We start from the raw sequence: 22,267 nt of genomic DNA on the forward strand, positions 1-22,267 counted from the left end.
GGTCATTATGCAGAACAGTTCTTTTGGATGAAATTTTGCATCTGCTATTGTGTAGAGGATTTATTGGCTTCTCTAAAGTTTGCAGCATAGGACTACAGGAATTCCTTGCTCAGCAGTCATGTTAAAGCTACTGGACAACAGGTGGTTATAGAGACTATCAACACCCTGATTCTGTGGTTGGATAAAATTCTCCAGTAGAATGTTTTGGAAGCTTGCTGGGGTCATGAATCTCCAAGGGCAGACCAGCACAGTCAATAAAGATAGCCCACTTACACTACTAAAGTTTTTTTTCTATTTCTCCCATGTTAAGTATCCTCATAGCTTCTTGTCAAACTGTCTTAAATGGGCTATCTTGATTATCACTACAAAAGTTTAATTAATTAGCCTCTTAGAGTTGGTTGGGCAACTCCCACCTTCTCATATTCTCTGTATGTATATATATCTTCTCATTATATATTCCATTCCATGCGTCCGATGAAGTGGGCTGTAGCCCTCGAAAGCTTATGCTCAAATAAATGTTAGTCTCTACGGTGCCACAAGTACTCCTGTTCTTTTTGCGGATACAGACTAATACTGCTGCTACTCTGAAATCAGGCTTACTAGTTGTGTGTGATTTTCCATGCATCTTCCTTCCTCACATATTGGTAAATTCCTGCTAGTATTTCCTGTACGTTATCTAAAAAAATATGATCTTTCCTCTGTTTTTATGAACAAAACTCTTACGCATGCATTGGTTCTTTTTCATTTTGACTACTCTAACCTCCTCCTCTCTGCCCTTACTAATTTCTGTATCACTTACCTCCAGAGTATTCAGAATGCAACAGCTAAAGTCATCTTCAGGCACTCTTCATCGATGTCACTCCTTTCTTAGCTTCTCAACTTTTATATTAAGTTAAAGTTTTTGGCCCTCATCTTTACAGATCTTCACAACTCTGCTTCTGCCTACACCCTAGATATTGGCAATGTTCTCATTCTCATAGTATCTGGGTTCAGTTAAAATATAGCGATAATTGAAATGAAGGAAAAGGAAAATTAAGATAGTAATATCTTGGGATTTGCACAGAATAAGAAATCTATATGCTTCAAGCCAAACATTCATCACATCTGGGGGTGAGAAAGGAAATTATTGCCCTCCACACAGTACTGTACAATTGAATGGGTTTAAAAGATCAGCCAGCCTAGGGGCAGCTCCTTGAGTCATCATGTATTGGTAAATGCAAGAGGCATAATACCAGAACAGATGTAATAATTGTCTAAACTGATAAAGCAAATCCTGTGACCCTGCTTGACAGTATTTAATACAATTCCATGGATTAGTTCAGATAAATTACCAACTTTTTTCCCTAAAGAAATTACAAGGTTAGCCAACTCACCGAAGCATTTTCAGCTCCTGGGCAGCCTTGAGGATTATTTCATGCTGCCTTTGACTAAGGACCATTACCCCTCCAAGTGACTGTTCAGGGTCCAGATTTGGCTCTGCTCCCAGCATGTCAGATGAATGTGGTGGTGGAAGCGGTGGATCAAGCTGATCCTCCAAAGGTCGTAGTCTGTCTGCTTCATCAGGATACCATCTATCTGACAACCGTTCCCTCTCCCAGTCAGTCCTTTCAGGAAGGTAATCTCGCTTCTCCCTCGATGTATCACGCCTCTCTGGATACTCTCGGATCCTCAGCTCCCCCCTGTCTCGGAGGTCTCTGTCATAGAGATCTCTGTCTCTTTCCTCCCTCCACCGGTCCTCACGGTACCTGTCCAGAGGTGGAAGTGGTGGCAAAGGTGGAAGAGGAGGAATGTCCAGGTCATGCCTCGGTGTCTCTCTGTCATCCAGAGGTCTCAAGTAATCTCTGCCCCATTCTCTATCTAATTCTCGATCATAAATATCCAAGGGTCTTCCAATCCTGTCTAGATCTCTATCCAACTCCCTCTCCCTAGGCCTTTCCCAATCATCCCACCAAGTGTCTCGTCTGTCAAGATGAGAAGACAAAGGAGGTAGAGGAGGAAGAGGTGACAGTGAAGGCAATGAAAGACGCAGTGGTAATCTGTCATCTCTATCATATGGATCCAGGTGATCATCCCGAATATCTGTGTCACGCTCTCTCCAATATTGATCTCTTTCCCAATCATCCAATTGCTCATGCTCTAAAGGACGGGCATCTCGTCTATCTAATGAAGGTTCCTTTTGCATTCTCTCCTCTTCATGACTCCAGGAAGCTCTTGTTGATTCCTCTCGATGATACAGAGATAATTTCTCTGAGTTGTCTCCTAAGCGGATTGGTTTATCCATACTGCCTGTTTCAGGCCTGCCCATTTCCCTCTCCCGGCTACCTGATTGCCTGACAGAACCCCTCTCCCGACTTCCTGGCCGCCTGACAGGACCCCTCTCCCAGCTTTCATCCCGCATGACAGGACCCCTATCCCGGCTTTCAGCCCGCATGAGAGGGCCCCTATCCCAGGTTCCTGATTGCCCCCTATCCCTGTTGTCTGCCCGGCCAGCTGGTTCCTTGTCTTGGCTGGACAACACCCTCTCTCGGCTGCCTGACCGCCCAACTGGCCCCATCTCCCAGTTGCCTGACTGCCCATCTGGCAACTTCTCCCTGCTACCTGACCGCCTATCCAGTGGCTCCTCCTGGCTGCTCACTCTCTGGATCATCCCCCGGCCTCGGGTGGCTGACTGTCTGGGCAATCCTCGGCCTCTGTTTGTTAGCCCCCTGCCCCGGCCGTCGTCCAGCCGGCCCTGCCCCCTGCCCCGGCCATCATCCAGCCGGCCCTGCCCCCTGCCCCGGCCATCATCCAGCCGGCCCTGCCCCCTGCCCCGGCCATCATCCAGCCGGCCCTGCCCCCTGCCCCGGCCGTCATCCAGCCGGCCCTGCCCCCTGCCCCGGCCGTCGTCCAGCCGGCCCTGCCCCCTGCCCCGGCCATCGTCCAGCCGGCCCTGCCCCCTGCCCCGGCCGTCGTCCAGCTGGCCCTGCCCCCGGCCGTCGTCCAGCCGGCCCTGCCCCCTGCCTCGGCCGTCGTCCAGCCTGCCTTGCCCCCTACCTCGGCCGTCGTCCAGCCTGCCTTGCCCCCTGCCTCGGCCGTCGTCCAGCCTGCCTTGCCCCCTGCCTCTGCTTACTGGTCCACTGCCTCTATTATCTTCTGGTTGAACTGGCCCTTTACCCTGGTTATCTTCTAATCCAGGTAGTCCTTTACCCTGGCTATTTTCTGAAAGGGGCAATTTACTATCTGTAGATTTTAAGTCTGTATTTCCTGTCACAGGGGATGGAGGTAAGGCTGCTGTTCCTCCTGTTCTTGGAGGAACAGTAGACTGCACAGTTACAGGTGTACTGGGAAGTGGTGTTGGTTTTTGATTCTGAGTGGATGGAGGTTGAGTAGTTGATTTTGTCTCTTCTACTTGCTGTGCAGGATCCTGAGAACTCCAAGTCCACTTTTTAGGCCCAGGAATGACTTTTTTGACTTCAGCTTTGGGTGGTTCCTGTTGAGCTTTTGTCAAGTCCTCAGCTGGCTGAACTGGACCAGAATTCTTTGCCTCTGTATCAAAGGAAACTGGAGTAGACTGAGTTCTATTTGCCAACTCCTGGTTGACAGCTGCATCAGCAAAAGCTTCTCTGTTTTCTGTTCGGGACTCTGCTTGAGACTGCTGCTGTCCAAAAGGAGGTCTGGGCCCCCTCCACGGTGACCCACTTGGTCGGGAACTGTGCATCTGTGATGTGCTTGGGGATGTATAAAACTGTGCTGCTGGCCCACGGGGGATAGTTCCCCATTTGCTTGAAGACCGTGCATCGGAATTCTGACCTTCAAATCTTGGCCTTGGCCCTTCCAAGTGCTGGCCTTCAAAACGAGGTCCTCTCTGTCTTGGCCCTTCAAATCTGTCAAAGCCTCTTCCCCGAAGTCCATCAAACCTACAGGTAAAACAAGAGACATATTTGAATGAACAAATTAAGTGAGAATTCTCTAGAAGATATTTTCACCTTATAAAACAACTTTCATGCAAACATCTTTGTGTGCCTCATAAGCAAACCCCATTAAATCAGTACAGAAACACGGAAAAACGCACTTCAATTTCACACTGCACAACTGAGAGTGACATAAGCCACTTGCAGACTCAGCAACCTCTAGAAAATAATATTAGAGCCACAAAATAATCAGTGTCATGCCCCACTGTTGCACCAATGTGTGAAGTTATGTCTCTGTGCTGGCTCATATCATCTGGGGCATCATTCATAGACATGTAATGGAAAAAAATATCCTGCTTATGTGAGAGCAGCAGCATTTGAAAAACGCTATACAGATGGCAGTGGCTGAAAGTGTACATTTCAACCATGAAGACTAGTTCCAGGAGAAACGCTGACTTAAAATCTTAGCTGGAAATCAAGTATGTTATTTTAACATGTCCTGTGTTTAAAGCTCCAGACTAGGGCTCAGAAGATCTAGATTCTGTTTCCAGCTTTGTCCAGATTCAGTGTGTGATTGTGGGAAAGTCATAATTTCTCTGTCTCTTGATACTCCAACAGCAAAACAGTGGTATTTCCCTACCACACGAGGGTGTGGGCAAAGATAAATAAATGAATGTATGTGTAATGATCAGATACTATGGTGCTGAGTACTACATAGAAAAACCCATAAATACAATATAATTAGATAAATAAAATCTAGACATAGAATTTAAAATATTAAACAGCAAGTGGAGCAAGCTTATGATGTTGCCCTGGTCTGGACAGCTTTATGTGTTTTCTGTTTGTACAACTGTCTTTTATTCACATTTAGTTCACCTAAAACTATGGTGGCTCAAAATGTGGGGAACTCGGTAACAAATACAGCATGAAGCGAAAGGATCATGCAACAGGTGCTAAAGATGCATATCTGGTCAAAAGTCCATTTTTTAATTAAATGCCCAACTTCTGAATCTCAAAACAGTAGATAAAATCAAAGTATTTTACACAGGAACTTAAAAGGAACTGAAAGTCACATTACTCAGATGTTTGTAACTTACCTTGTTGATCTTGAACCAGGGCAAAAAAGCAAAAAAATACAAGGCAGCTGGAGACTACAAGAGCAATCAAATACAGGATCTTGTTTCTCAAAAAATTCCAGGGTTGGAAACCATTGCTTTATAGCATTGAGGAGAACACACAATGTGGTAAACACAACTTTCCAGAATTATATATGATTGATCTATAATTCTAGTTCAGTGGTGGGCAAACTTTTTGGCCCGAGGGCCACATCTGGGTGGGGAAAATTGCATACAAGGCCAAGAATGTAGCGCTGAGGCAGGGGGTTGGGATGTAACACGGGATGTGGTGTGCAGGAAGGGGCTCAGGGCAAGGGGTTGGGCAGAGGCGTGCGGAGTGTACGAGGGGGCTCAGGCCAGGAAGTAGGGGTGCAGGGTGAAGGAGGGGTTCGAGGTGCGGGCTCCAGGCTGGCGCTGTTTACCTTGAGTAGCAGTGGTGTGCACAGGGGCCACAGCAGGCTCCCTGCCTGCGTGCCGTGGCCCCACGCTGCTCCCAGAAGCAGCCAGCATCACATTCCTGCAGACCCTGGGGAGAGGGGGCAAAGGAGGGGAAGGGGGCTCAGTGCGCCACCCTTGCCTGTAGGCACCACCCCCCGCACACACATCCCCAGGGGCCGCAGGGATGTGATGCTGGCTGCTTCCAGGAGAGGGGGTGGCAAGCCCTGTTTGCCCACCCCTGCGCTCTAATAGTTTGAATTATCAGCTGCTAACAATCACTTTGGATGTGAAATGGGGGGTGATGGGAAATGATTGAGAACTGAATGATATTACTATGAAGTCTCACATCCTGCAAGGGCTAGAAATACAGTAACTCTTTGCTTAATGTCGTAGTTACGTTCCTGAAAAATGTGACTTTAAGCAAAATGATGTTAAGTGAATCCAATTTCCTCATAAGAATTAATGTAAATTGTGGGGGGGGGGCGGGGGGGGGGAGGGCTGTTAGGTTCCAGGGAAATTTTTTTCACAGTATAAGTTTTAAACAAACAATTTAATACTGGTACACAGCAATGATGATTGTGAAGCTTGGTTGAGGTGGTGAAGTCAGAGGGTGGAAGACAGTGGGATATTCCCCAGAGAATGCCTACTGCTAAATGATGAACTAGCACTCAGTTGATCCCTTAAGGGTTAACTCGTTGTTAATGTAGCCTCACACTCTACAAGGCAGCACAAAAGGAGGGAGGGGAGAGCATGGCAGACAGACACACACGGTGTGTGTGTGTGTGCGCGCGCGCGAGAGAGAGAGATGCATTGCCCCTTTCGTTGACCCCACTTGAAGTACATTGCCTTTTTAAGTTGAGACAGCAGCTGCTGCCAGCAAGCTCCCTCCATCCTAAGCCCTGCTGTGTCTCTCCTCCTGCCCCTACTTTACAAAGATGAGGTAAGCGGGGGGTAGGAGCAGGGCGGAGGGGGACACCTTGACATTAAACCTCCCACCACCCCAGCAAGCAGGAGGCTCCTGGTCCGCTTAACTATAGTGATTGGGGTGTGAATTTTTCACACCCCTCAGTGTCAATCTAAATCTTAAGCATAGACCAACCAGGCACAAGATAAACACAGTGAACAGTGCACATAATTTATTTTCAAAACCCCATAAAACAAAGCCCACTATGCCGCACAAAAAGTTTCCCCTAGGGAGAGATGATAAAGAATGAAGCACATGACAGATTTTCTCACACTGTTTAAAGCGCAACTGGCACTATAGGTACTATGGTGATGACAGTAGTATAAAAATCTGTACAGATGAGAATGTGTGTACACTAAAGGATAAAGACCTACCTAGGACCTCTTGGTCCTTCGAAGTATGTGCCTCTGGGTGGGTCTGGAAGCAATCCACCTGATCTCACAGGTTTATCTTGAACGTTGGAGGGTGGGGGTACATAGGTTGAAGATACCGTAGAAGAAGTTTTCAGTTCTCCAGATGCTGGTTCAGATGAGACAGAAACAAATGGCACAGCTTGCTTACCGAGAGGAACTTGAGAGTTTCCTTGGTCTGAAGAGTCAGCAGATGTAGTTATTTCAGAATGACAAGGTAAAGTTGCAGATGAGCCAGGTATTTTAAATACAAAAGAATCAGGGATAGGAAGCAGAGCTGGCCTGGTTGTCTTAGTGGACTGGAAACCCTGAAGACTGGATGTTGGGGGTTCAGATGAATTAGACAACTGAGGATCAGAAGACAGAGGTGGGGGGACCTGCGGAGGGGCAGCTAAAGGCAAAGATGGAGGCATAACAGGCACACCTCCTTGAGAGATTTGAGAGCACGGAACAAAAGGCGGTGGCAATGCAACATTCCCAGTGTATTGATTCTTCATGTTTCGAAGTGAGTTCACTTTCTCCAGCAGATGGGACTGAGTAGCTTTCATCTGTCCCTGCCATGTTTTCCACTGTTTCTCATACTCCTGAAGCTGATCTTTGTGAGGATAGGTCTGAAGTTGATCCTGCCATCCTTGGAATTCACGCTCCCATTCTTTGTGAAGTTGTTGAAACTGTTTCTGCTGCGCCTCATAATGCTGCAGCTGCATATCCACTGACATTGTCTGCAAGAAAAAGAGACACAAAGCCCTGAAGAACACAGCTTCCAGCATGCTATGCTCAGTTATCTATCCGCAGGCTGGCCATGATGCAGGTCTGTAGTCGCCCCAGGCCATGCCTCCAGTAGCTGGAATCTGCTAGGCCTTGTCTCAGGCCCGGTGAGCAGCCAACTGCCAACAGCTCTGGGCTGGGCAGTCCCCCGCAGGCTCGGTAACTGCAGTGGGAGCAGGATTGCTGGGCATGGATCCCAGGGAGGGAGTGCAATTTGGTTCATGTTTAAAGGCCAGGGGAGCAGGTGAGGGTCTTGCAGCCCTCAGGGACCTCTCTATACAGTTAATAATAAACTAACAAAGCTCTGGCTCAGAAGTTTTAGTTGGGGTTGGTCCTGTTTTGAGCAGGGGGTTGGACTAGATGACTTCCTGAGGTCCCTTCCAACCCTGATATTCTATTATTCTAAATGCTGCAGAATATATTTTAAGTTCCTTCTGAAGCCACATGCTTGAATATCACCCTCTGTCCCAATCTTCAGCAGAAGCTTGAGAGAAGAGTTAACACAGAAACAGAAGCAAACATATTCTATCTAGTACAGACATATCCTGTCAGGTATATCTCTAACCTGTATATTTTAGTGATAGATAAGGGCAAACACTTCCATACAAAAAGCCCACGTCACTCAAGGTGGTGGGAGTATAGTTAGCAACAGATTACTTCTGCACACAACCAAACTATTTGGGGCTATTAGTAGAATATCCTCCCTCCCTACTGAATCACAAAACAATCCACAAATATTCTAATATATGTAGCAAGCAACCTTGTTTCCCAAGCTCTTCAATTTGTTTCTCCAAGCACACAGCAATTCAATTTAAATGCACTTTCCTTCACATTCGAGAGCACCACCTGGACCACAAACCAGGTAGACCTTGAGTAAACTGCAGTAGTGCTCCAAGTTTGGGCTTATCAAACTTGTTTATCTAACAAAACAAACTAAGAACACTCTCTCATTAAGCTTGTAATAAAAGTTAATTAACCTACAACAGACACTAACTATTCAATATATTTTATCTGTACCTACATCTATATCTGAATTGCTGTGGCCAAACTGCAAGTCTCCTTTACCCTGCCTTGTAAAATCATGAAAATGTACTACCCTAGGAACCATGATGATTTACCTGTCTCCCTCACCAAGCTTTCCTTGAGGCTACTGGCTCCAATATACTTTTCCTTTATCTAATGACTTTCAGATCCTTGAGTGCTAGGAGTGGCAAACACCCACACAATACATATCATTCATGCAGTCACACTATTGCAACATAAAATGAAAAAGTAATTAAAACAGTATATTTTGTATAAAATATGAATCAACGAGGGTTCGCTAAGAGCTGTGCAAGAAAAAATGTGATGGCCTAATTATCATATTTTAGCTCTCCCCTTTCAATATTGCCATAACCATTCAAAGAGTATAAGAATGCTGTATCAATGGTGCATCCAATTCAATGCAGCCAGATCTGAATCAGTTTGGGTCAAACCAGTTGCCCCTCTAGCCCTATATTTTGTCTCTGAGAATGAGCAATGATGCATTATTAGCATTGTGGTAATGCCCAGAGAATCCAATCAGGATTGGGACTCTATGATTGTAGCTGCTGTAAAAAAACAAACACAAAAATCTCACTCACTCACACAAAAAGACAGAGTGGTCCACTGGATAGCGCACTGACTGGGAATTAGGAGATCAGGATTCTGTTCCCAGCTCTCCCACAAACCTGCTATGCGATCTTGAGTGAGTTACTTTACCTCTCAGTGCCTGTTTCGCTTCTTACTCTTTGTCTGGTCTGTCTTGTCTATTTAGAATATAAATTATTTCAGGGGAAGAGTAACTCTCACTATGTGTACGTGCCACTCATAGCACAAACGGGGTTCAATCTTAGTTGGAGTCTCTAAGTCAGATGTGGGCAAACTATGGTCTGCGGGCCACATCTGGCCCACAGGACCATCGTGCCAGGCCCCTGAGCTCCTGGCCTGGAAGCCTAGTCCCCAACCGCTCCGCTGCTGTCCCCCCTTCCCCCGCAGCCATACCGCTGCGCGGGCCACACTCTGGCCTGTTGCTCCCCTGGGCAGCTTGAGGAGCACAGCTGGCTCTGCCGCTGGTAAGGGGTTGGGGGGGGGTTGGGTAAGGCAGAGGGAGGTCATGGGGGGCATTCAGGGAGGAGGGGGTGGTTGGATGGGGTGGAGGTTCTGGGGGAGCAGTCAGGGGATGGGGAACAGGGAGGGTTGGGAGTGGGAGTCCCGGGGGGCCTGTTGGGGGGCAGAGATGTGGATAGAGGTCGGGAGGGCAGTCAGAGGACAGGGAGCAGGGGTGGTTGGATAAGGGGGTGGGATCCCAGGGGGCAGTTAGGAGTGGGGGGTCCTGGGAGGGGGTGGTCAGGGGATGAGGAGCAGAGGGTGGTGGGATAGGGAGTGGGAGTCCTAGGGGGGCTGTCTGGGGGCAAGGGTGTAGATAGGGGTCGGGGCAATCAGGGGACAAGGAGCAGGGATGTTGGATAGGAAGTGGGAGTCCCAGGAGGGGGTGGTCAGGAGACAAGAAGCGGGGGGGTTGGATGGGTTGGGGGTTCTGAGGACAGTTAGGAGGTGGGAGAGGACAGGGGCCAGGCTGTTTGGGGAGGCACAGCCTTCCTTACCCGGCCCTCCATACAGTTGTGCAACCCCGAGGTGGCCCTCAGGCCAAAAAGTTTGCCCACCCCTGCTCTAAGTGCTACTATAAAAATTTGGAGTTTTTTAAGGGCAAATGCCACCCCTCTCACAAAGAAAATGGGAAGGCACAGGCTCTCCCCTAACCCCCAACAATCCCACGATCTGCTTAATTACCCAACACCATCCTACTGACCCCAGCTAGCAATAATCTTGTAGTTTGAAGCATGAAGATTTACAATAATTAGTTTTATCTGAATTTGCAATTCTTACAGATGTCTAATCTATTTTTAATCCGACTAATCTATTTATCTCAATAATATCCTTAGGCCGTGAGTTCCACTATTAGGGACGAGGGATAGCTCAGTGGTTTGAGCATTGGCCTGCTAAAACCAGGGTTGTAAGTTCAATCCTTGAGGGGGTCACTTAGGGATCTGGGGCAAAATCAGTACTTGGCCCTGCTAGTGAAGGCAGGAGGCTGGACTCGATGACCTTTCAAGGTCCCTTCCAGTTCTAGGAGATAAATAAATTAATGGAGATATCTTATTTATTTTATTTATTATTTAGTTATACTTTACTTAAATATTTCATTTATTTTGGCTTTTACATTGTCTTTTTGAATATCCTTTTTCTTGTAAATTTACTTTTTCAGAGTAAATAATGGCACTGAACCAGCTTTTTCTGTTCCTGCCACTTTAAGTTATCTTTTCTTTTCTAAGATAAACTGTCCTACTGTAAAATTTTCAAAGACATCTAAGTCCCATTTTCAAAAGTAACAGGCTCTTAAGGAGCCTAAATTACTCCTTAGACAATTTTGAGAACTTTATCCCATGTCAATAAATAGTCTTTTAATTACTCCTCATATGAAAACTGCTCCCATCAACATCTCTAAATATTCTTGTTATTCTTCAGCTGAGACTGGGAAGTAACTTCTCAGGGAAGGGGGAGCTAAGTCTTTGCCCATGAACAAAGATTAAAGAGAGAGCAAGTCAAACAAGTCAGCCAGAAGAAATGATTATACTACATACTTCTTATCAGACCATGAGTGTTACATCATGCAAGAGGTATACCAAATCCCAGTTCCTCAATGACTAACCTGGGGGGGTGGTGGCTGTTGTATGATCTGTTGGTACTTCTGTAAAATCTGTTGCAGTTGGGCATGCTTCTGCATTATTCTCTGATACTGAAAGCCAACTCGATGGTGTGGATGCTGCTGCCACTGAGCTGCTGCCACTTGCAACTGCTGCAACCTCAAATCTTCCTCAGAGTCCTCAGGAGGTTCAATATTCAGCTAAAGATAAATATAATTATTATAACTAAGGGAAAGCTCATTCAAGCACAACACCTAAACAAGCACAACCAAATTCACAGAAGTTTCATGGCAGTTAATAATTCTGTGACCCTGCATTTTGGTGTTCTGACTCCCTGTGCCACTTTCAGAATAGAGGATTTTGTTTATCTTCTTCAATAAGGGGAATAGTTCAAGGCAAAAGTCAGATTTGTGAGAATTTGCCTGCATATTCTAAGTAAAAATTATCACCAAGCACATGGGCAGAAAGGTTTTCGGGCAAAACTTCTTGGTTATTATGCACAGACTATGACCCCATCTTTAACAAAGGAATCATTATCTTCAAAGGTCTGGAGAGGAAGGCAAGACCACCACTTTCCTTTCCAGCACACAACAGGAAAGTAATCTGCATCTCAGCTAAAAATCAGAATGATTAAATCAAAATCCAAACTATTCCAAAATTCCAGTGTGTTTTGATTTAGTATTCTGGTTCAGGCCTGAGCTATTAAGTTCAGATGCATGTCTGGATACAAACTTTCACAAAGTCCTGGGGATAGAGGCACTACATTGAATGTGAGATACTAGCCCAGGCACATCTCTAATCCTGACTGCAAGATTTATACAAGCAGTTGCAAAGGGAAAAGGTACTAATACCTTCCAATTCAGCAAGTAGGATTAGTAAATCATACAGTGAGACAGAGGTAAAAATCTTGAACACTAACACAGAAAAGTCATTCATGGATTTCAGATTAAGGAACTAGAGAGCACAGGATTAGCTAATTGGAACCACAGTAATTCGTTCATTCCCCTTATCCCATTTTCTTTAAAATAATTCACTTTTGCTAAGATATGTCATCTGACCTACTGGCATCAGAGACAAATACAATTCAGAATCTTTGAACACTATTCACTTCTGCATGGCAGGGAGCATTGGCCCCAAAAGAAGTCTTTCAAATCTGTAGTAGGAGGACTCTATAAACCCAATCTGACCATGCAAGGAACCCTACTCATCACTTAACAAAACTGAGGCTGCAGCATGTCGCTGAAAAAAAATTTATTAGTTCCAAACCTGCCAGACCAGGGAGATGTGTACCAAGACCTGTCTTTTCCAGCTGTAAAGTCTTTTAATTGGGAGGTAATATGGGCTAGTGAATAGATCACTGGACTTGAATTCAAGAGATTTGGGGTCTGTTGGACTCAAGAGATCTGTGCCTGGCCTGCTGGGTGATCCCAAGCACCACACTTGCCTTCTGTACTTCAATTTCCCCATATGTAAAATGGAGATAATGATACTGACCTTCTTTGCAAGATGCTTTGAGATCTACTGATGAAAAGCAATACATAAAGTCTAGGTCTTATTATTCAGGCCCAGCCAGGAGGAAAACATTTTTTTTTTAGGAACGAATGTCCCATATGGAATAGCATCTCTGCATAGCCTACCTTAGGTTCAGTAGATGAGACAGGAAGTTCCTCTTTTTTGGAAGCTGGTATTAGGGGATCGTTAAGTGAAGGCGGTTCAGACTGCTGATTAGGAGCAGTCACTTTCTCTTCTTCTTGCTGTATTCTCTGCTCAGGTGCATCCTTCACTACTCCTGGACCCTTCGGTTGCTGCTGGCCCTGTGCATGTGCTTTTGCCCTCTGCTGCAGACTTAGCAAGTGTTGCTGGTACCAATACTGCTGCTGTTCCTATAATATACAAAAAGTTTGTGAGAATAGACAAAAACAGATAAAGATAACCTGCCAAGATAATCAACGAAATCTGGCAGAGAAAACAGTCTCCAGAGAAGTGTTTATGCCTGTTTCATAGTGATAACTCACTTCTCTACCACCATTACAGAGAAGCAATAGAGGTCCAAACCCCTTATCAGGATTCAGGCACCATCGTCCCAGGTGCTATACAGACATGAAGGAAGACGCAATTCCTATTCCAAAGAGCTTAAAATCGAAGAAGACAAAAAACAGAAAGGAGAGAAAGGTGTTCAACATATGAGCTAAGGGATTGGGATGAATGGATTTGTTAATTCCATTTCATTATTTTATTAACAACTTGTTATATGTATTTATTATGGAGCTCAGATGGGGTGGGATAATAGGAAAGTTGGATGAGAAGAATTAGTAGAAGCCATGGAACAGGGAAAAGGGGCAGAAGGACACTGAAGGAAGAAATGCACAGAGGAAAGAAAGGAGAGGGACAAATGGAGAGGACCGTGAAGAACAGGAAGAGTGAAGATGGCAGCAGAGAAACTGTGAGGGAGAGATGTGGAAGGAGGCTGGGGCAAACAACCAAGCAGACCGAAAACAATACCCAGAGTTCAGATTATAAAAAGCTGTTGTCTAATCTCACTGGCATCTGGGAGCTGAAAGGTAACCAGATGAGAATACCAGAAATAAGACAAGACCAGCTATGGAGATAGTCAAATTCCTAGCATTAAGTCCTCAACTTTAAATATGTTCAAAGTACAGGTGCTTTATAGCCGAAAGGCTTGTCCTTTGGAACACTGTTCCAGAAGGTCTGATGGCATATTCTGACATTTAGACCTTCTTTGACGGAGATAATGCTGGAGAATTTCCTCTGAATTTTCCAAGATCTTCACTTTCTCCATGTGTGTCATATAGACAAATGGATCTGTATTATCCATTATAAATCCCCTTTTCTAGGTTTTGTAACCAAGTAGCATACATCTCCTCCAGGTTGAAATAATGGTAAGGAATAGCTCAGCCCTCAAATATTTTTACACATTTTCAAAATAGTAGGTAGCTCAATAATTATACCTCACTAGGATTTTCACTGCCCAGCCCCAAATATCAAGGATAAAGTTGGAAGAGACTTCCTACTGATTATGGTTCTATAATCTGCACACACAATAAAAACTCAGTGAAATGCTGTGAGCTCAGATTTAAAATAAGAAACAAAAGGTACTAAATCCTAATTTTATAAATTCAGAATACTGAATGTTTACTAAAATGTATACTGAAGTCCCATTCATCAAGAGAATTTATATAGCTTTTATAAGAATCCTAGCAAAATACAAGGGACAAGGATTGGTATTTTATAGCCATAAAGTTAGGCTATGGAAAAGCTTATCCTAAAGCTCATGGAATGGTGCGGCCTATGAAAGCACAAGCTCAATTAGCTATTTCCTCTCTTCTGAAAATCTGTGACTGTCTCACATCTTTCATATCCTTCCTGTTCATCTTTTCGACTCACACACTGTGAAAAAGAGCCACTTCTGAAAACCCAGCACGGGAACAGTAGAGAAGCCAACAGGAGTGACAGTTTATTTTTAAATGCAGGTGAATGATGCCAGATGAGATAAGACTAAAGTTTCAAATTCATCTTCAAAATAGATATAAAATAAGCATGTGCAATGCAAACTTCCTCCACCCACATATCTTATGCCTGAATTAGAAGGGCCTATTTCTAGTAGTGAGGTGTGAAATGGATGAATTTAAAGAGCAGATCTATGCAGAAAATCACTTCTCTAAAATGACACTTTGGGGACTAGGTCTATGATAGGAGATGGTATCATTTTATATCCTGCCACTGACCTCTGCCAATATCCTTCATAATCAGGATTCAGACCAGGATATGACATAGAGAAGCTCTCGTGGCTACGGGTGGAGGACAAACATCCATACTTACAGCATGGGATCTCAGCAGCTTTGAACTCCATGTTGCAGTAGGAGTTGCTTTTGCATTCAAGACCTAGCAGAGGCATGCAGAACAGCACTAAGATGGATTTAATCATTCCTTTCAAAAGAGATGTCACAAAGTGATTTTATACAATAGTGATGACTATGACATAGATAAATAAAAGAGGACAGTCATGATAGACAACTGCTCCCGTGCCCCAAAAACTTAGTCCCCTATGAACTCATCCTGTCTCCTCTCCTTCTTAATATATAGATTAATCTGTAGGAGAGGTCATACCACCACATATGCTCCAATACCACCAATATGAAGACACTCAGCTGTAAATCTCCTTCATAGCACATGAAGCCAGAACCATTTTATGTCCCAGCATCTGACTGAGGGCTTGTCTACACTACCATGTATGGTCGATCTAAGATACGCAACTTCAGCTACATGAATAGTGCAGCTGAAGTCGATGTACTTAGATCTATTTACCGTGGTGTCTTCACTGCGGTAAGTTGACAACTGACGCTCTTCTATCAACTCCGCTTGTGCTTCTCATTCTGGTGGCGTATGGGAGTCGACAGGAGAGCACTCAGCAGTCGATTTATCGCGTCTATACTAGACGCGATAAATCAACCCCCACTGGATCGATCGCCGCCACTGATCCGGCGCATAGTGTAGACATGCCCTGAGAGAGGTGAATGGATGGAAAAAAGAGATGTCTAAAGCTCAGACTGAGCAAAAAAGAGGAGATACTGGTCAAGGATACGTTTCAAAGAGATGGTGGGAACTTTAGTTCTCATCTTTCAATGAGGGCTTCTACTCTCCCAGTGTCAAGGTGATAACTATTCTTGGAGCCCTACTGCAATCACTGTTACTCCTGCACACAAGTAATGCAACAATATCAAGCAGCTTCTTCTTCCATCTTTGACTAACCAAGGGTTTATACTAGTGATACTGAGCCTCAAGTCATTCAGGAGCCAAATTACCTATCAAAAGAGTAGCCAAAAGAGCTACGGTAGCGTGAATTCATTGTTTTATTTACTATAGTGTTATTCATATTTAAAGAGTATGACAGAACAAATATATATATAATTATATATTACTTTCACAGCAAAGCTCACAGTGCAAGTTCATAACTTAATTTGGTTAATAACATAGTAAAAGCTCACTCACACAGTGTTTTAATATCACATGCTGCAAAGAGCCCCAGGAGACACATTCGAGAGCTGCAGTCTGAGTATCAATGGTTTATACCTGTTCCTCTCAGGGGAGGATCTCACCACAGTGAAATAGATATCATCACCTTCTGGTCAGGTTAAATTACCATAACATAACTTCTACCAAATGCCCAACTGTGAAGGTCACACAGAAACACTGCCTGGTATAACATACGGCAGCCTCAGCCTAACTCAAACAAGGAAAACCAAAGAAACACATGATGTCAACATACCATTTATTCCACTGACACTCCACTTAGTTCTGTATCCATTTCAAGAACCTAGTCCTCAGTTTTAAAACTTTTAATGGCCCACCAGGACAGCAAGATTCTATGCAATCACTGTGATTGTCAAAGTCCAGGATGAGAAACTTGGGGGTCTTGGTCACTACAAAATAACAGGATGAATCTGAGAGCCTTTAGTGAACAATGCAAGGCCAATCTTTTTATGCTGCAATTCCTTTCCCAAGATGGTAAAAAAAGAAAAGCCAGGTGATGCTCATGGAAGAAGATAACAACAGAGATGATAAGCAAGGAAGAAGAAAATAATACAGCAGTCCAGAACACAGAGCTATGAAGCTTAGGTATCCTTCATGGGAAAATGTAAATCATTTTTGTTTAATTTTGCACAGAATATGCACGCAGATACCAAAGTGAATGGTATACAATAAATAAATTTGATAGATACTTCACTTATTAAAGCTATGTCTACACTAGAGAGCTTACAGTGTACGGTGACTGGATGTCCCGATTCTATAGGGACAATCCTAATTTTTGGGTCTTTTTCTTATATAGGCTCTTATTACCCCCACTCCCCCATCCCCATCTTGATTTTTCATACTTGCTGTCTGGTCACCTTATTACAGTGGCACAGCTGTACCGATGCAGTTGCACTGCTATAAGCTCTCTTGTGTAGCCACTCTATGCTGACAGGAAAGAGCTCTCCTGTCATAATAAAACCACCCTCAAAGAGTGGCAGTAGCTATGTCAGTGGGAGAAGCTCTCCCATCGACTTATGTTGGTGTAACTTATGTCGCTCAGCGGGGTGTTTTTTTCACATCCCTGAACGACATAAGTTATACCAACATAAGTGGTAGTGTAGACATTGCCTAAGTCAAGGGTTGTCAAACCGGGGTTTGGGACCCCTCAGGAGGTTATTACATGATGGGGGGGGGGGGGATGAAATGTCATCCTCCACCTCAAACCCCGCTTTGCCTCCAGCATTTATAATGGTTTTAAATATATAAAAAAGCTTTTTTAATTTATACGAGGGGCAGGGTCTAACTCAGGATTGTTATATGAAAGGGATCACTAGTATAAAAGTTTGGGAACCACTAGCCTAAGTATTTCTGAAAAGATACACCTCACCATAAGGAGACACAGGAATCTTATTTTTGCTGTGCTGCAAAATGTGTCACATGGCATGGGACTGTAAACGACAATCACACACAGAGATCTGTCAATGTTACACAGTGGAAGAAAAAAAATGGAACAAGGAATTACAAATTGCAATCTGCTGCATAATCTACTTAATATATGGGGGAGGGGGAGAAGCAGCACTCTATCTGGCTATGGACACTGTTACTACAGGAGATAATCAGAAAATGATCTTCTGCCTAGACTAGATTGTAATTAATTAAAAAAGAGACAGATTTTATAACTCTTCTTCTGCACATCAGTAGAAGTTATAATATTTCAATGTTCAATCTTTACAACTCTTTAGGTACCACTTTCTTTTTAAATTAACACTTAATTTTGTACTGTATCAAATTCAGCAAGCTATAATAATGCAAAGTTAGGGAAAAAAGTCAGAAAATGCAAAAGGTAGTGATGTTTATTCAGTCACAACTCTGCTCCTCTAAGTATGTATTGCAATAATCCATTAATTATGACGATGTTATTTTATATGTATGTATGGTTATCAAAATAATTATTGTATTGTATTATTTTAAAAATAGTATAGCATATTGAAATTACAGACTATCATAATGGATAGCAACAAAGCAAGGTGGGAGGGTGTTAACATTTAATATTCAACCTCCTAAAATCCAGCACTTCTGGGTGCTCAGTTATTCAACCAGAATACTGAATCTACATCTAATTTACTATTTCATTTTGAGGGGAGGGAGCTTAAAGAAAAATGAACACAAGAGGAGTCCCCATTTCTATACAAGTAAAAAAAACAGCTAGTCCCTATCAATACCATTATAAAAGTGCCCACCTACAGACATAAGTGTTTTTAACAGTAAAAAGTATATTTTTCACCTTCACCAAACTCAAAAACTTTTGAAAAGACTTTCCTCAAGTGCTTCATAAAAGTTCACCTTTAGGAAGAGATCAAGCATGAACATGTTTAGGCCAAAATCTGACTATTTTTGAAAGCTGTACGCATGAGGCATCTAGGGTCTACAACAGAAATACTTTTATAATCTTAACTATTGCAAGTATGGCCAATTTGCACTGTTATATCATTTGTGTTGATAAACAACTGAAAAAATATTACTATAAGAGAAAAATTAAAATAAGAAACTATGCAAAACAAAACCAGATGGCAATCCTACAACATACCAACACACTGCTGCACTGGTATGGATGGCCCAATGAAGTCAATAGGTTTCTGTGCAGTTCATATCTGCACAACATACTTTGCAAGATCCGGGCCTTAAAAGTCTGAAAAATCCACCAACGGGATAAAGTTCAGTCAAGGCTGAAACTTTATTCTCTACACATCTCGTGCCTGGGAACTGTTGGCTCTTGAAAACCAAGTACTACAGAATACAAAATGTACATTCAATGGAAGTTTATGAAATTTTAATCTTATCTGTACCATTCCTGGATTTTGTGAGCTGAAGCCAAGATATTTTGTTTTATTTAAACATAATTCATTTATTGTTTCTCTATTTTATCTGTCTTTAGTTGAGCATCTTTACAACTCACACTACTTTTTCTAAATGATCAGTAAATGATCAGTTCCCATCACTACCTTTTCTAAACTGGAGTCACACTCAGCAGCAAAGAACAGGTTGGACACTTTGTTCTTACCTGGGGGGTCATAGTGGAGGGGTCTGGTTGTGGGGTGCTGTGCTGGTCAGAACTGTCACTGGTGTCCTTAGCAACGCTCTGCACTGCCTCTTGCTGGGCAGGAGTGGAAGGGGGCAAGGATGACTGGGATGCAGTAAAGTGAGATTTAGATTGAGAAAGGGATGGTGTCAAGCTAGCCTGGGTTGGTAGGGAAAGGGATGATTGGGAAGGGGACAAATAAGATTGAGAATGTGTCTGATAGGACTGGGAGGAGGGTAAATAAGATTGAGGGGCAGTTGATGGAGGAGGCTCCAGATAGGATGGTGGCGGTGGCTGGGAGAGCTGAGAATGGGACAAATAAGACTGGGGCGGGGGGGACTGGGAAGGGGGTGGCTGGGTTGGGGGAATATACGGTTCAGACTGGGCTGGGGGGATATAGGCCTGCGAAGGGGGTGGATAGGCCTGCTCAGGCGGCAGGGGCGACTGTGGCGGAGAGGACAGCTCCATGTCCATGGGCACTGGGGAAGAAGGCAGGTGTTCCCAGTCGCTGTGGGGCTGAGACGGCTGGAGGGTCTCATGCTCTCGAGGCAGGGGGGGCGCCGGGGGCTTGCAGACCTGGGGGTCCCGGGGTGGGGGCGGCGGAGGCGGCTCACGGTGCTTGAACTGCTTCTGGTAGCTGCGGACGGGGGGCGGCACTGGCGGCGGCCAGTCAGTGAAGGAGCCGGGGAGAGGCGGAGGGGGCAGGCCCGGGGGCGGCGGCCCGGGCGGGGGACCCCCCAGAAGTACCGACTGCATCTGTTTCTGGTGCATTTGCTGCAGCTGCTGTAGCTGGGCCAGGTGCTGCTCCTGCAGGCTCAGGAAGCCCGAGGCGCCGGGCGCGGGGGCCACGCCGGGGCCCGGGGGCGGGTAGTTCGGCGGCGGGACGGAGGGGGGCATCACGGGCGGGGGTACGGGCAGCGGCGGAGGCGGTATCGAGGTGGGGGGCGGCGGGTAGTGCCCCGCCGCCCCGTACAGGCCCCAAGCCGGGTACATGGCGGGGCCGGGTCTGAGGCGGCGGCCGAAGCGGAGATCGGAGCTTCCACAGGCCGCAGCGAGTGGCGACAGCAGCAGCGCGTGCGACGCACAGTGCCTGCGTAGTGAGGCTCGTTGGACCTCCGGGACAGAAGAGTGGCATATTGGAAGCTAGAGTGCCCCCAGCCTGGATCATAGAGAGAGGCTCGCTGAAGCTAGAGCGCCACCCACCGATCAGCCCGGGCTATAGCGTGGCCGGGCGCCGTAGGAACAAGACGGACCATAGAGAAGTGAACTAACTGGGACTAGAGCGTCGCTGAAACCCTGCTCTCTTCTTTCCTCATGTCGGCTTGGACAAAAGAGAGGGGCAAAGAGGAGCTAGAGCGCCGCTCAGAGGAAGGCGATCGGCCTCCATCTTGTTTTGGGGACCGGCGAGCTAGTGGTGGCGGGGCACCACAGGTTCGAGGCCTCGGCTTTGGCCGGGTGTGGGTCCTTTCGCGGCCAAGGTCTTCAGCCTTCCTCTCAGCTGCTCCCTCCCATGCGGGGGCTGGCTGCCCTCAGTGTGCCCGCCTGCCCCTTGCGTTCCTTGCTGCCGTCGGGCGCCCTAAGCCTTCCCTGGGAGATGGGTCTCCAGTCTGGTGAAGCTCAGTGTCAGGGAGAGCTGCCTCCGCTTGCCTCCCTACGCCTCCAGCCACCAGCACGGTGCACGTCGCGGGACTGCGTGCCCTGGCCACACACAAGTTCAGTCACAAGCTGGCATCAAATTAGGGTCCCAAAAACACAGTCCTTGCATCCATAAACTGAAAGCTGCCCTGCTAGTCCTAGCAGTAATGACCAGCAGGCATCATCTCTGGCAGGGGCAAATTGAGAAGCATAGAAAAAGCCTTGAACCCTTAATTCCATTACTATGGGGACAGAATTCAGATTACAGTGCTTATGTTTTCTTAGCAGCCACCGTTTGCTTGAGTTTTACAACTGTTTAGCAACCATAACTCCACTGCCTGAGGGCTTGGCTTTACTGAAAATTAACTTGGATTATAACTCTAGTGTTGTTGGGACACCATTTCAGATGGGGGGGGGGCAACTTTACTCCTGATTCCTGGGGCTACTTGGGCACATGAAAACTATTTTATTTTATTTTTTTGCAGATAATAACTTACAAATTATTATCTGATAGGAGCATTGTATCTAATTCCTATTTAAAGAAAGAAAAATAAATATTAGACCTACTCAACTGTAATACTAATATGTTCTAACATCTTGTGTCAAGTCACTTAAGGGACACTGATTTGGTTTAAAATTTTAATATATATTCTTACTTCGTTACTAACTCTTGAATACAACAATTAAAATAATTGTAGAAAAATCCAGATTACTTTCTATCACTCTTTTGCAGTTCACCAAGCTTGGAAAAGATCATTTAATTTTTGGAAACATGCTACTAGGGCAAGGCCCTGTGAGTTTATACCTGCCTGGGCCCTAGGGGTGTTACCCCACTACGAATAATAAACTTGAAACTGACCTTAAACAGGAGTGAAACTAATACTTTCAAGTCACTTTCACAATATTGCCAAACACAAATGTTCACAAATCATGAATCAGATTCACCAAAAATAATTAGATTATGTACAAATAATAGATTTGGTGTTCTTTTTATTTGCCTTCTGCTTTTTGAGTCTTTTGGGTGCGCCCGGGTCACATTTTGATGCTTTCTCCACAGCCACAAGGGCTAAAAACTTTATTTTTCTTTAAGAATGATGGGTGAAATCACCACATATCCACTTGACTCCAGGAGCTGGGGCTTTAAGGGAAATAATTATCCTGAGACTCATAACAAAATCTTGAGAGTTGGCAACAGTGCTTTCACTTCTG

At 44.9% G+C, this 22,267-nt stretch overlaps 2 protein-coding genes across 2 annotated transcripts in view; both read right to left on the bottom strand.

Moving 5' to 3' along the window:
• Window positions 1-2,734, bottom strand: part of YLPM1 (YLP motif containing 1) — a 39,140-nt gene extending 36,406 nt beyond the window's left edge. Inside the window, exon 1 of the mRNA XM_030559143.1 lies at window positions 1,374-2,734. Coding sequence (XP_030415003.1) covers window positions 1,374-2,647 — 1,274 coding nt within the window. The 5' untranslated portion in view covers window positions 2,648-2,734. The remainder of the gene's footprint in view (window positions 1-1,373) is intronic.
• Window positions 2,698-20,518, bottom strand: LOC115650218 (YLP motif-containing protein 1-like). The gene is made up of 6 exons (XM_030559802.1): window positions 19,406-20,518; window positions 12,948-13,193; window positions 11,316-11,510; window positions 6,782-7,539; window positions 2,962-3,896; window positions 2,698-2,738 (listed from the first exon to the last, which is right to left on the bottom strand). The coding sequence occupies exons 1-6, from the start codon at window positions 20,414-20,416 to the stop codon at window positions 2,698-2,700; spliced, it is 3,186 nt and encodes a 1,061-aa protein (XP_030415662.1). The 5' UTR covers window positions 20,417-20,518.
• Window positions 20,519-22,267: the final 1,749 nt, after the last annotated feature.

Source organism: Gopherus evgoodei, chromosome 4 (assembly GCF_007399415.2).
Source record: "Gopherus evgoodei ecotype Sinaloan lineage chromosome 4, rGopEvg1_v1.p, whole genome shotgun sequence".
NCBI lineage: Eukaryota > Metazoa > Chordata > Testudines > Testudinidae > Gopherus > Gopherus evgoodei.